We start from the raw sequence: 12,639 nt of genomic DNA, 5'->3' as shown, positions 1-12,639 counted from the left end.
CCGTTCCTATTGGCCAGCGCCACTGTCTCTCAGCGCCGCGGGGCGGGGCAGGCGGCCGCGCCCGGCGGTGACTCACCGGGGCGGGGAGGCCGGTCCCGCAGCGGCGCAGCCGGCACAGGCACAGCCCAGCGGCCCGCTCTCATTGTTCCGCCACCTCCAGGCACCATGGACGAGCTGGACCAGTCTCCTCTGGTCTCCTCCTCCTCCGGGCCAGCGCGGCCGCAGCAGCCCCAGTTTAATTACCAGTTCGTGCTCGACGACGAGAAGGAGGAGGAAGAGGAGGAGGAGGAGGAGGAAGAAGAGGACGAAGACTTCGACGAGCAGCTGGAGGTGATGGAGAGGAAGCCCGCCCCAGCTCCCGCCGCAACCGTGCAGGACCGGCCGCCGCAGCTGCTGGACCTCGGCGGCCCCGCGGAGCCGCCGCGCCCCTCCGCTCCGGAGCCACCGCAGCCCGACTGGAGTCCCTTGGGAGCCGTGTCCTCCTCCTCCTCGTCCGCCACCACACCGTCCCCCGCGCAGGAGCAGCCCTCGGCCCCCGCTCAGCCACAGCCGCCCAAGCCCGAGCCCGCCGCTGCTGTCGTTCCTCGGAGAAGAGGGTCCTCCTCCGGCTCGGCTGGTGAGTGCCTCCGCGCCGGGGCCGGGGAGGGCGGCGGCCGGTCCTCGCCCGAATCGCCCCGCTTTGGCTGCCCGCTGCCCCGACGGGAGGTTCCCTTTGTCTGCCGGCCCGCGGCCGCCTCCTGCGGCATCGCTCCCTCCCCTCCGCCGCGCCGGGGCGCGGCCCCGCCGCAGCTCATGCGGGAGAAAAGGCCCCCCCTCCCCTTCGCTATTTTTATTTGTTTTCTGTAATTTCTCCTCTTTCCCCCTCTTCCCCTCTCTGTTATGCTAATGGCGGGAGGGGGAAGCGCCGCCCCGCACATGGGCCTGGCAACGGCCGCGGTGAGGGAGGGGGGGGATGCGGGCATGAAGGGGCCGCCCGTGTCCCGCCGGTTCTTCCCCCGGTGACAAACCTGCTTGTGTACGGCGGCTACTGCATTCCCGTCCGCTGGCCCGGCCCGACGCGGCGGGGAGGGGCGGGCAGCCCTGCGGCGGGCAGCCGAGGGGAGGAGGGGATCCGGCTACTTTAAATCTTACTCATTTTAACCAGATCGCCTCGCCGGGAGGGGCGCGGGGGAGGAATTGAGCAGCAGCGCTGCCTACCTCCTTCCCGAGCCCGCCTGGCGGGGCAGGGAGCCAGGCGGGAGGTGCGGGGATGGGCGGCTGCGGGGCTGACACAGCCGCCGGCCCGTGTGGGAAGCCGCCGGCCCCAGACAATGAATCCTAAGCCCCGAGAGGGAATGTAAACTAGTGAAGTACGTGTGGAAGCACAAAAGGCGTGCTGGCTGCTGTAGGTGTGGCAGCAATGGGAGGGGAACGCCGGCCTCGCGTCCTGCAGATGCCTATGGATGGCCGCAGGTACCATTGAGGGGCTTCACCCCTTGGTGTTGGGGTTCTCCGGAGCTCAGATCCGCTGCAGTGATGGGTGTGCTGCTCCCCGAACAACTATTAGTGCTGCCGAAGTGCTAAACCCTTTCTTGAAGGTCTGATCCAGGAGCATGACTAATGTGTTGCATGCGGCTTGTGCCTTGGCTCTGCTTTTGCTTAGTTCAGAGTACGAGAGCTAACGTGAACCCATTAAAACAGCGAAATGAGGCCATTAAAACAGAAAATGAACAAACCAAAGTGCCTTACGATCATGATGGTGCATTCTTATTCACGGCTATTGTTATATTGGTACGATGCTTGGGTTTTAAAGGGGGATGATTTCAAGAAGGATTTGATGTCATGGCATGAGTGGGCATAATACTCAAGACTTCATTAAAAAGGGCGTCTGGAACAATAATAAAAAGGGCCTGTTGTTAAACCTGAACTAGATCTCGTTGGTGAGTGAGTTTCACAATGCATTTTATTTGCATATGTGGCAGGACTTCATGGTTAGTTGTGCTGTTGTCTTTCATGAAGCCTACTTTTTTTTGTTCTTCTGGTAGCTGTGTAGCAATATGCGGAGGAGACTGTTTCTGTTTCCACCATTTGGAGGACAGATGAAGACAAAAGCTTGCAACAGACTTAAGAGGAGGGACCCTGCATGATGGCTGAGCAGAATCTTTTCTTTTGAGTGGAGCTCTGGAAGGTTTGAACAGAACAGAATGCAAGGAATAGGATCAACCAAATCTTGATGTTACTTTGAAAAGTAGGGCTATAAGTGTGATTTCTAGAGCTGATTTGTCTTTCTACTCTCTGACCCCTGAAGGATAAGGCAAAGAGCAGAGTAATTGCTGAAATATTTCTTCTTTATTAGAGTAGAGGAGACCTAGCTGTGAGAATTGGGTAGTGTAGCTGAGCAGAGGTGTCAAAAAGTTACTTTCATTTATCAGAGATGATTAATTTAGAACCCTGAAGTGAGGCCTGGCATCAGTGGGAGGCCTGGTTTCCAAAGACAAGTTGTATGATGAGCATAATGCTCATCTAATGAGGGGTTGGAGTATTAGATGCTGTCTGAAATACTTGCTGAGAACAACTTTTTTGGACAAAAGCTTTGTCTAGTGATGTCATGAGTACTTTGGTCCTCTCGCATGCAGGGGTACTTAGTTTTGAGCATGCTAAGTATCCATTTAAATGTTATGTATTTTTTAGTTTTGCCTCTAGCAGCTATCTCAGTCAACAGAGTGTAACATACAACAGTCTTGCAATACCTAAAGGGGCTACGAGAAAGCTGGAAAGGGGCTTTGGACAAGGGCTTGTAGGGACAGGCCAAGGGGAATGGCTTGAACCTGCCCGAGGAGAGACGGAGATGAGCTCTTAGGCAGAAGCTCTTCCCTGTGAGGGTGCTGAGGCGCTGGCACAGGGTGCCCAGAGAAGCTGTGGCTGCCCCATCCCTGGCAGTGTTCAAGGCCAGGTTGGACACAGGGGCTTGGAGCAAGCTGCTCTAGTGGAAGGGGTCCCCTGCCCATGGCAGGGCTTGGAGCTGGATGGCTTTAAGGTCCCTTCCAACCCAAACCAGTGTGATTCTGTGATTCTGGAGAGCACTCAGTCTGGCAGCCTGGCTCTTTGATTTAGTGAGGATTTGAGGCAAGTAACTTTGAACTTCAATTCCCCAGAGAATGAGCAAGTCATACTGCCTGTAGCAAGCATGCGAAGAATAGCAGGGATTCTTTCATCTACCACAGTAGGTCGTGGTGCTGCTTTTTGTCGGTGCAACAATAGAAAAAAAATGTATGGACTACTTGATGGCCCATTAAAATGTGTTATTTATACATCTGGATGTGTATTAAAAGTAAATCTTCGCAATTACTGTTAGTTACAGACTTGGGAGTGTTCAGTATCATTGTTGTAAGAGACTGTGACATAATTCTGTGTAATGCAAGCCTCTGGCTGTGCATCAGCAGCAGTCTTCTGAAGAGCGAATCATATACTTGCTGGAGAAGAAAACAAGCAAGAGGACTGCAGTGAAACTTAGGCTCTCCTTGATACTTTCTGGGGGTTTTTGCTACTCCTTGTTCTGTGGGTAGCAGAAAACACAAGTAATCTCGAGAAGAACACTTAAATCTTTTGGTTACCGAAATTAGTGAAAAGTAAATTTGAGGTAGTTATACATATCTGGTAAAAGTATTCCACTTTGGGTTTTTTTCCTTGTCCAAGGTAAGATTAACCAGTAAATAACAATAAGAATATAGCGCTTTCTATCTTTAAAGCCCTAGATCCTGCAGCACCAGCTCCTGCTTTTAAAGGGAGGTCACACATCACTCTTCTGGAACAGACCATGGTGTTTTGAAAGTCAACTGCACTTAGAAGAAGCCCCTATGCTAAATCCACCAGATCAGCATCCAATGTGAATAAAGACGTTTCCCTGCAAGTCAGCTGCCTGCAGCTTGGCCACGGTTCAGTACATAGGCAAATGTTGTGGAGGGCCAGTTAGTAATTAGTCTTGTTTTTCCATTTAGTTTTATAGGGCTTGTTTGTAATTCCTCAGTGCTGAGGAGAGGTTTCGTGAGCAGTTTGCTTCTGTGCCAGACAGTGTCAAGCAGAGGTCAGCAGGGATGAGGATGCCGCAGGCTGTACCAGGAGCACACACACTGTTCTCTGTTGGAGTTCGCCCTCACCGAGCTGACCCCAGCTGCGGTAGGTGGGGTTAGATGGAGGGATCTATACCTGCTTCTGCCCACTCTATAGTGGGGTATTCAAGTCCTATCATTTGTATTTTATACGAATTCTAAAGCAGCATCTCCACTCCCCAGCTTTTTACTGCGTTGCTGAGTTTTCTGGTGAGCTGCTGTGTATGCACAGACACAAACCCAGCAGTTATGTGGATTTTGAGGACAGAATGCAGCATGACTTGGGAAAAATACAGCTGTCCTTGGAAACTACCATTAATGACTTCCATTTGCACCCTTCATTATGTTCTCACTGATCTTCAGTGTTTCTTTGAGGTGCAAGACCCTTTCTCTTGCCAAATGCAGTCAGGGAAGCTGCAAGGGAGGTGGTTACAAGCTAGGTATAGCAAAGGTAGAATGGGATATTTTTCCTATTACACATTTTCCATTCTAGTGACTTAGGAGGAGGAGAGTAACCAGCAATTTGACTGGTTAGTAAAGCTGCTATCTTCATTCTGTATTTCATATTCCCATCTAGGCGAGTTCAACAAGGGCATCACTATTTATTTGTTTTTATTTGTTGTCATGTACAGTGTCTGGCGCAGTGGGGCCTGCTTCTGTAATTGAGCTGATGAGGGTTTCTAAAGCCAAATAGCTATTTCCTCTATTAACCAGAGGTATGTGCAAAGATACTGCCAAGTCTGGTTGTATATTTGCTTTTTGTGTGTATCCTCTGAGTTGTTTTCCAGGAGAAAACCACACAGCTTCCACCTACCATATAATGATGTAGCCCTCGGCGAAGTCTTGAATTGCACTGGGAGTTTTCCCCTTGGAGATGAAATCCTACAAACCACAAGGCAGGAGACAGTGAAGAAGTACTGTTTGTTTGCCCTTCTTCCCCCTCTTCCTCCTTATCTGTACTTAAGGAAATTTGCAGCATGTCTACAAAGTAGCTACTATCTTGTCCACCCTATTGTATCCCGTTGGTGGTGAACACTGAAATTCTTTCATATCTCATAGATTAGAATGTTTAACAACATAAGAAAAGCACTAAAGACAGCACTCTTGTAAGCTGAGCATTAAAGCCTCCTGGTCAGTGGTTTTCTCCTGCTGACTGGTGAAAAGTTGCTAGGAAAGTGTCATATCCTTTTGCAACGCTGATCTACAGATGGGTTGTGTTCTTTGGAATATAGAAGCCAAGAAACTCAAACATTGCAGCTCACAAGGAGAGAAATAAGCTGTGGTTGAAGGCAATTGGCATGGTGAAATGACAGTTTAAAAGTAGATATGTGATTGGAAAAACATGATTTCTAAGTGGCTTGCAGATGCATCTTGTGTTGTTGCAGAAACTTGATACATTTTACTATGGTATTGTGAGGATGTTATCTTTGCTTTTCCTTCCTCTTCCTTCAGTGCCCAGGGGAAGAGGAGGAGGATTTTAGCCAATTGTGCGCTGGGCTGATGCAAAAGGAGTGTGAGCAGCAGTCGAGGGAGGGGATTCTCCCCCTCTGCTGTGCTCTGGGGAGACCCCCTGCAGTACTGATCCAGCTCTGGGGCAGCAGCACAAGAGGGATGTGGAGCTGTTGGAGTGAGGCCAGAGGAGGCCATGGAGATGCTGCGAGGGCTGGAGCAGCTCTGCTCTGGAGCCAGGCTGAGAGAGCTGGGCTGGGGCAGCCTGGAGAAGAGAAGGCTCCTGAAGGGGAGACCTGAGAGCAGCTCCAGTGCCTGAAGGGGCTGCAGGAAAGCTGGAGAGGGGCTTGGGACAAGGGCCTGTAGGGACAGGCCAAGGGGAATGGCTTGAACCTGCCAGAACAGGGGAGACTGAGCTGAGCTCTTAGGCAGAAGCTCTTCCCTGTGAGGGTGCTGAGGCGCTGGCACAGGGTGCCCAGAGAAGCTGTGGCTGCCCCATCCCTGGCAGTGTTCAAGGCCAGGTTGGACACAGGGGCTTGGAGCAAGCTGCTCTAGTGGAAGGTGTCCCTGCCTGTGGCAGGGGTTGGAGCTGGATGTCCCTTCCAGCACAAACCAGGCTGGGATTCTATGGTTTTGGAGATCACAGTCTGAAGCCTGAAGGCATATAGGCATTATTCTTCTAACCCAGGAGATTCACATTCTTGTGCTGTTGTCATTCCCTGGGGCCTTTACTGTTTGCCACCCGATTTTGAGGGTGGGTGATGGCTTTGACTGTTCCAGTGTCTGTTTTACCACACCCAACTGCTTGGTGGCTCTCATCAGATTAGTCCAGCCTTTGTGTGTTGGGAAGAAGGTATTTGAATAACAAAGGCAGTTAACCTATAACTTGAGGCATGTCTTGGTGGGTTTGAGTTATGTTTCTTTGTTTTCTGTTTATACTGAAGGAAAAAAGCCTTATTTTTTGCACCCTGTTACTATAGTAACTGTGAAACTGGTGCAGAAATTAACAGTGCATAGTTCAATCTAAACATGGCCTTTAGGCTCTGGATATTCTCTGAGCAAGGAAATAGTTCTTGGGCTAGAGAATAGAAAGCTGTGTATAGCTTACAGATAAATTGTCCTTAGGTATTCAGAAATGCTTATGCATGAAGTAGGAGGAAAATTGTGTAACTATCAAGCTTCATTAGAGACAAAAGAAAAACGCTATTATTACCAAGTAAAAAATAGTGATCTGAGACTTATTCCAAGTAGAACAATCAAGTGTGTTTCCATGTGGTTATTTAAGTTCTTGTCTTATGATCTAAACCAGGAATTACTCCTGTTACGTTTTGAAAACATATGTTATTTTCGACTTGTTAAGACTGTTTTTAGGGCAGCTCAGCAAAGCCAGCCCCGAGATCACCAGACTGCAGCCATGTGACAGAGGTTTGGTGGATGGCTTTTGAAATTGGTATTTCCATCAATAAAAACTACTACAACAGCAATAAAATAATGGGCTTATTAATATTCACAAAGCCTGAGAAAATCAAATTATCGCAGGAGCATGTTTTTATGTTTCAAATGGAAATAATCTGCTGATAACTGTAGCTATCAAAACACAAAGATTTTAATTTAGAGATGCTTTCAAATGACTGCTTTTCCCCATGGTTTTTAGTGGGTTTGTCTCCATTTACTGCTTTCTGATGTATAAAGAAAGAATATTTGTATTTCCTCCCCCTTCATGGAGAAGCATTAGGAATACCACGTTGACCCTCCCTGCTTTTGCTGGAAGGCTTCCTTTGTGTCTTAAGGAATGTACTGTGAACTCTTAGTTGCACCTTCTTAATGAACTGGGCAATCATATCATCAACTTCATCAGCCAGGAAGCCTGTGTTAATTATGGTGTCTTTAAATAAGACACAAGGCTGAGATAAATATAAACTTTCTGTTGCCAGTTAAAAATGATCTCAGTCTATTAGATGCTGTTGGTCTAATGTTAGAATCCTGCTGCTCCTCCAGTTGTTACTGGTTTTTAAGGGTTTTTCTTGAGCTCTATTCCCTCTTTTCTGACAGAAGATGAAATTTCCTTAATGCCTGTCATTTGTGTGGGATAAGGAAATGAATGCCAACTTAAACAGATGAAAAAGCATGTGCAAGGCCTTTCAGAAGCAAGTTGTAGCTGCAGAACTGAAAGGAACAAGGAAGGTCTGGAGCAAGTAGAAAAACATGTGGTAGTTGTGGAAGAAAGTTTGCTTCTTTCTTGATCTTCAGCCAGGTCTTCAAGTATTCATGTGTTCAGCTTGAAAAATGCTGCTCAGAGGGCAAAAGGATGAATTTCTAGTGTCAAACCCACATTTTCTTTAAGAATCACATTGATGGACAAGAAAGTCGGTTTTCTTTTGTATATGAATTGTATCTAAGTGCCAAAAACTAAAGGGGATTGCTAAACCCCATATTGATCAAAAAGCTATTGCAACCCAGGAAATGCAGTGCTGCTTGACAAGTGATAGCCTTTGTTGAGGAGGAGGACATGAGGACAGTGTGTATCATCTTCACACTGCTTTATCTGTTATTAAAAGATACTCTTTTACAACTGCTAATGGCTGTAGTGAATCCTCTGATGAATGTCCTTGTTCTTTTGAGGTGAAGATATCTTATGCATCAATCTGTTTTTATTTTACAGACTATAAGCTCTTATATCAGAGGCTTCTCACGCAAGGTAATGTGCTGGGAAGAGATGCTAAAAGAAATCAGTAGCAGCTCTTCTCCATTCTTTAAAGATTAATTTAGCTAATCAATACATTCTTCCGCAGTGATAAAGTTGCTAATCTAAATACTGCTTAATTTGCTTAATTGTGGGGAAAGGGAAAAATTCCATCTGTACAAATCAGTGAAAGGGAATCTTATGATTGGTATAATCTCTAAAATGAAATTGGATAATGTCTGCATAATGATAGGATTTGCATGGCTCTTCAGACCTCCTGCCTTTAAATAACTTCTGCTGTAATTATTAGATTTTTCTGCTTTGTGGCTCTGCCAGAGCCCAAATTTGTTACTTCAACAAAATGAAAGAGTCTGGGCATTCAGGAAGAGTTACTCCGTTTTTAGAGGAATTAGCTGGTATTTCTTTAGTTCCAAATATTGCCAAGGACTGAATACTTTAAAGCTATATGGAGCTGGACACATGTGTTTGCAGTTGGGCAGATTGTTTCTTTCTCCTTCTTTCTTTTTAATTAACTATATGAAATTGGATCTGTGGATGTTCACATCTGAGATGGTTCTAAATTCATTGTAAGCGTTGCTATTGAATATGTTTGTGATTGATATAGTAAACGTGGCTGTGATTGTGAAGTGGGTATTCCAAGCCATCAGAGCTGGGCTGTGAACAGATGAAGTTGATTATTGTGGCCACCTGGCTAGAAGGAAGGGAGATCCTAACCCACCACCTGATGCTGACTCAGGAAGCAGAACTGGCACGACCAGGTCAGTTGATTTACTTGGGGGAGAAGGCACAGGCCCTCAGGGCACAGTTAGTCTGCAAACAGTGCCGCTCCTCTGGGAGCTCAGAAGCCAAAGAGCTTATCTTTGTTCTTCAGAGGATTTAACTTGCCTTGTGGCCAGCCGCTGTTTATTGCTGGTCTGTGATAGGTACATGCATCCTGGTTCTGAGAATTCCTTATTCTCTTGTAGTACTTGATACAAGAATAATGAAAAGCTCCTTTGGAGCTGACCTGTGTGACTTTTTTCTTTGTTTATTTACTTTTAATAACAAAATGTGCCAGATAAGATTCTGTCCCTGCTCTGAGGAGATATACTGGCCCTCGTATGGATGAGGGACTTTTAATAGGAAATGGTGTTATAGAACCAAGCTCTGGAATGCTGCTTGGATCCTGTCCAGACTGTTACTGATCAAAACGTTTGGTGCAAGAGTGAAGTGAGGCTGGCAGTGAGGTGTCTGAAGCATTTAATGACCTTTCAAAACACCCTTGTAGTGGGTACTTAGTTTGGCAATGTGGGAATTGGAATGGAAAGAACCAGAACTAATGTGCCTTCTCGCTTTGGTTAGCAGTTGCAGGGCAGTGGTACTGTCTTGCTTCTCTATAGCTGCTCAGAAGGGGAAATGGCATATACCTTACCTGTGTCCTTGTGCACTCCACAGGATCTGCATTGCTGGCAGCCTGCCTCAGGTGTAGCTTTTCCAAAAGAGAAGTTGCTGCAAGTTGGAACATGTAAATATGATATTGGGGAGGAAAAAAAGCCCCCAGTCAAATCAACCTTACTTAATCCAGTTTGTTTATAGATTTCTGCTTAAGACAGTAAGAAAACACTTTGCTTCTTGCTGGACACTTGTGATTCCATAAACAGAATATTGAAAGCAGCACTGTTTGAAATGCTTCTTTTGAACTTGTTTTTCTTACTTCAAGTAACACAACGAGGGAAATCTGGGCAGCACGACTTGCTCTGCACGTGATGTGTGACACCACTTTGTGATAATTTCCATGAAGCCCTGGGATGACCTACAGCTCCCCTTGTTTGTTAATCAAACCTCTTGGATCCTTTTATGATCTTAGCTGAGATAAGGGTGTCCAGATGTTAAAAACGGCTCCTTTTTCACTTCAGTCTCCAGCAGTCTCCATCTTCTGCAGCAGGTCCTATGCTGTCCTCAAAGACTTCCAAACAGTTTGCAGTCTGAGTTCCTAAATTGAGAACTTCTTATAAATTTACATATAAAACTAAAAAGCAGCTAATTAGTTGCTGTGGCTCTGCAGCCTGACCTAATGATGTGAAAAGATGCTATTAATAGTTACTGTTCTTTAACTTGAATGCCTTAAATATTTGGTGAAATAGCGTATTTGGAACAATTGCATCATAAAGGGAGGTGATTTAAATGGAGTTTGTGTAGGCAGCTGCTTTTCTCAGGAAATTCTTGTGAACTTGGGTGCCCTTGTTTCCTACTGCAGTAGGAAATTCGGCATCCAAGAACTCGACTCTCCTTGAAGTCATTTAACTTTTAAATCCCCACATATGTTGTTTTTGACACTTTATGCCGAGAGGTAACAATTTACTCATAATAATTTGACATCAACACACACAGGAGGGGGAAAAACCCAACATGGCATTTCCTCCCTATGGTTATGAAGTGTGAGAGTGCTGCACTGGTGCAGCAAAAGCTTTAGAGCGACAGTGCAAAAGCCTTTTGAGCTTTTTGAAGCTCTTTAATCTGTAAAAGAGTCTAACTTCATGGTGATGCTACATATGTGTTTTGCTTAGATAACAGTTTGAGATTAGAAATGCTGCTTGGGGCAGTCTTTGCTGTCCACAGAAGAACAACTCGGTGCATTGAAGAAGGAGACAATTTCTCTTTCATATCTGCCCCGGAGGGCTTGCTGCAAATGCAACTTTCAGGCTGCAGATGAGTCATGTCACAGATGCCATTGCTTTGAATATTAATTTCAGCTTGTTTTCTTTGGTGTTAAATATTTGTATCAACAGGAGAGGCCCCTCAGAATCCATGTCCTGTCGTGGTAGGTCTGTAAGATAAAAGCAGCCCCTGTCTTGTTAGTTTGGTATTTTTCTCGTGTTCTAAACATGCAAAGGTGAGGTGGATCCTTAAAAACTTGATTCTTGTAAACTGGTGAGGGTTTTTGGCTTAAGAATAGCATCCGTTCTCCAGCAAGCTAATCCAGGAAATGGGGGTTTGGTTTCTGAAGACCGAAACTGCCATTTAGCAGCTTAATACAGTTTCCTACCACAGTTCAGCTGGGCATCAGGGTGAAGTCTACTCAGTTTATATGCAGAAAATAAAATATTTAGATCTTTTCCTAATTCTGAGCTCATAAGTAAGAATAAGGAAAGTATCAGAACAATAAACTTCAGAGCAGCCTTACAGTGTCTGAAGGGGGCCTACAAGGATGCTGGAGAGGGATGCTTCAGCAGGGACTGGAGTGATAGGACAAGGGTGATGGGTTCAAACTGAAACAGGGGAAGTTCAGGTTAGATACAAGGAAGTTCTTTACTGTGAGGGTGCTGAGGTACTGGCACAGGGTGCCAAAAGAAGTAGTAAATGCCCCATCCCTGGCAGTGTTCAAGGCCAGGTTGGACAGAGCCTTGGGTGAGATGGTTTAGTGTGAAGTGTCCCTGCCTGTGGCAGGGGAGTTGGAACTGGATGATCTTAAGGTCCTTTCCCACCCAAACCCTTCTATGATTTTATGATAAACCTGCCTTACCACAGACCTGCTGCTCGTACATGGAAAGAGTCACACATGAGAGCAGATGGGAGGATCCATCAGTTATCCAGAATACAGTGATGAGGGATAGAACATGTTCTTGCTGAGTTCCTGTTTTCAGTGACGAGACTTCAGTCCTCTGCTTTCTGTTGGCAAGTCTGTTTTGGGGGTGGAAAGGCAGTTTTTCCATAAATTGCTTTTTTTTGGAGTTGTCAGTTTACTACTTCTTCATTTAAACATTCTCTATTTCTCCAGAAATCTTTGCAGCTCACTTCACTTCCTTTTTCTTTCTTGTCTGGGAAATCTATCTCCATTTCTCTGCTTTTTCTCTAAAACTTTGATATCAAAGATTGATGCCGGTAATATCTTTTAACACCACCAGTTAGTGGTCAGTGAACAAAAGTTAATATGAGCTTAAAGAGACACCTCTTTGTCTTCTTGTTGTCAGGGATCTTGTTTTTAAACAAAACTGAAATCTCTTGGTGAAGCTGAAATTTTAGTTGAAACCAAAAGTTTTAAAGTATGAGAGTTTGTGCTAATCCTAGAATAGTTTGGGTTGGAAAGGACCTTAAGATCATCCAGTTCCAACCCCCCTGCCATGGGCAGGGACACCTCACACTAAACCATGGCACCCATGGCTCTGTCCAACCTGGCCCTGAACACTGCCAGGGATGGAGCAGCCACAGCTTCTCTGGGTACCCTGTGCCAGCGCCTCAGCACCCTCACAGTAAAGAATTTCTTCCTTATATCCAATCTAAACTTCCCCTGTTTAAGTTTGAACCCATCACCCCTTGTCCTGTCACTACAGTCCCTAATGAAGAGTCTCTCCCCAGCATCCCTGTAGCCCCCCTTCAGATACTGGAAGCTGCTATGAGGTCTCCATGCAGCTTCTCTTC

At 46.1% G+C, this 12,639-nt stretch overlaps 1 protein-coding gene across 5 annotated transcripts in view; it reads left to right on the top strand.

Moving 5' to 3' along the window:
- The first annotated feature begins 69 nt into the window (after nt 1-69).
- The window catches only part of RTN4 (reticulon 4), a 47,868-nt gene continuing 35,298 nt past the window's right edge, over nt 70-12,639 (top strand). Inside the window, exons 1-2 of one of the 5 annotated variants that reach the window (XM_062609042.1) lie at nt 87-616; nt 8,200-8,235. In XM_062609042.1, the coding sequence (XP_062465026.1) occupies nt 166-616; nt 8,200-8,235 (487 nt within the window). In that variant the 5' untranslated portion in view covers nt 87-165. Of the gene's footprint in view, nt 617-1,500; nt 1,520-8,199; nt 8,236-12,639 lie in introns of those variants that run through there. The other 4 variants (XM_062609012.1, XM_062609022.1, XM_062609051.1 and 1 more) reach the window with 4 other exon arrangements.

The sequence above is a fragment of the Pezoporus occidentalis genome, unplaced genomic scaffold, assembly GCF_034315485.1.
Source record: "Pezoporus occidentalis ecotype Australia unplaced genomic scaffold, CSIRO_AGI_Poc_V1 ctg10, whole genome shotgun sequence".
In the NCBI taxonomy this organism is placed as follows: Eukaryota; Metazoa; Chordata; class Aves; order Psittaciformes; family Psittacidae; genus Pezoporus; species Pezoporus occidentalis.
This window is presented reverse-complemented; position numbering and strand designations above follow the sequence as displayed.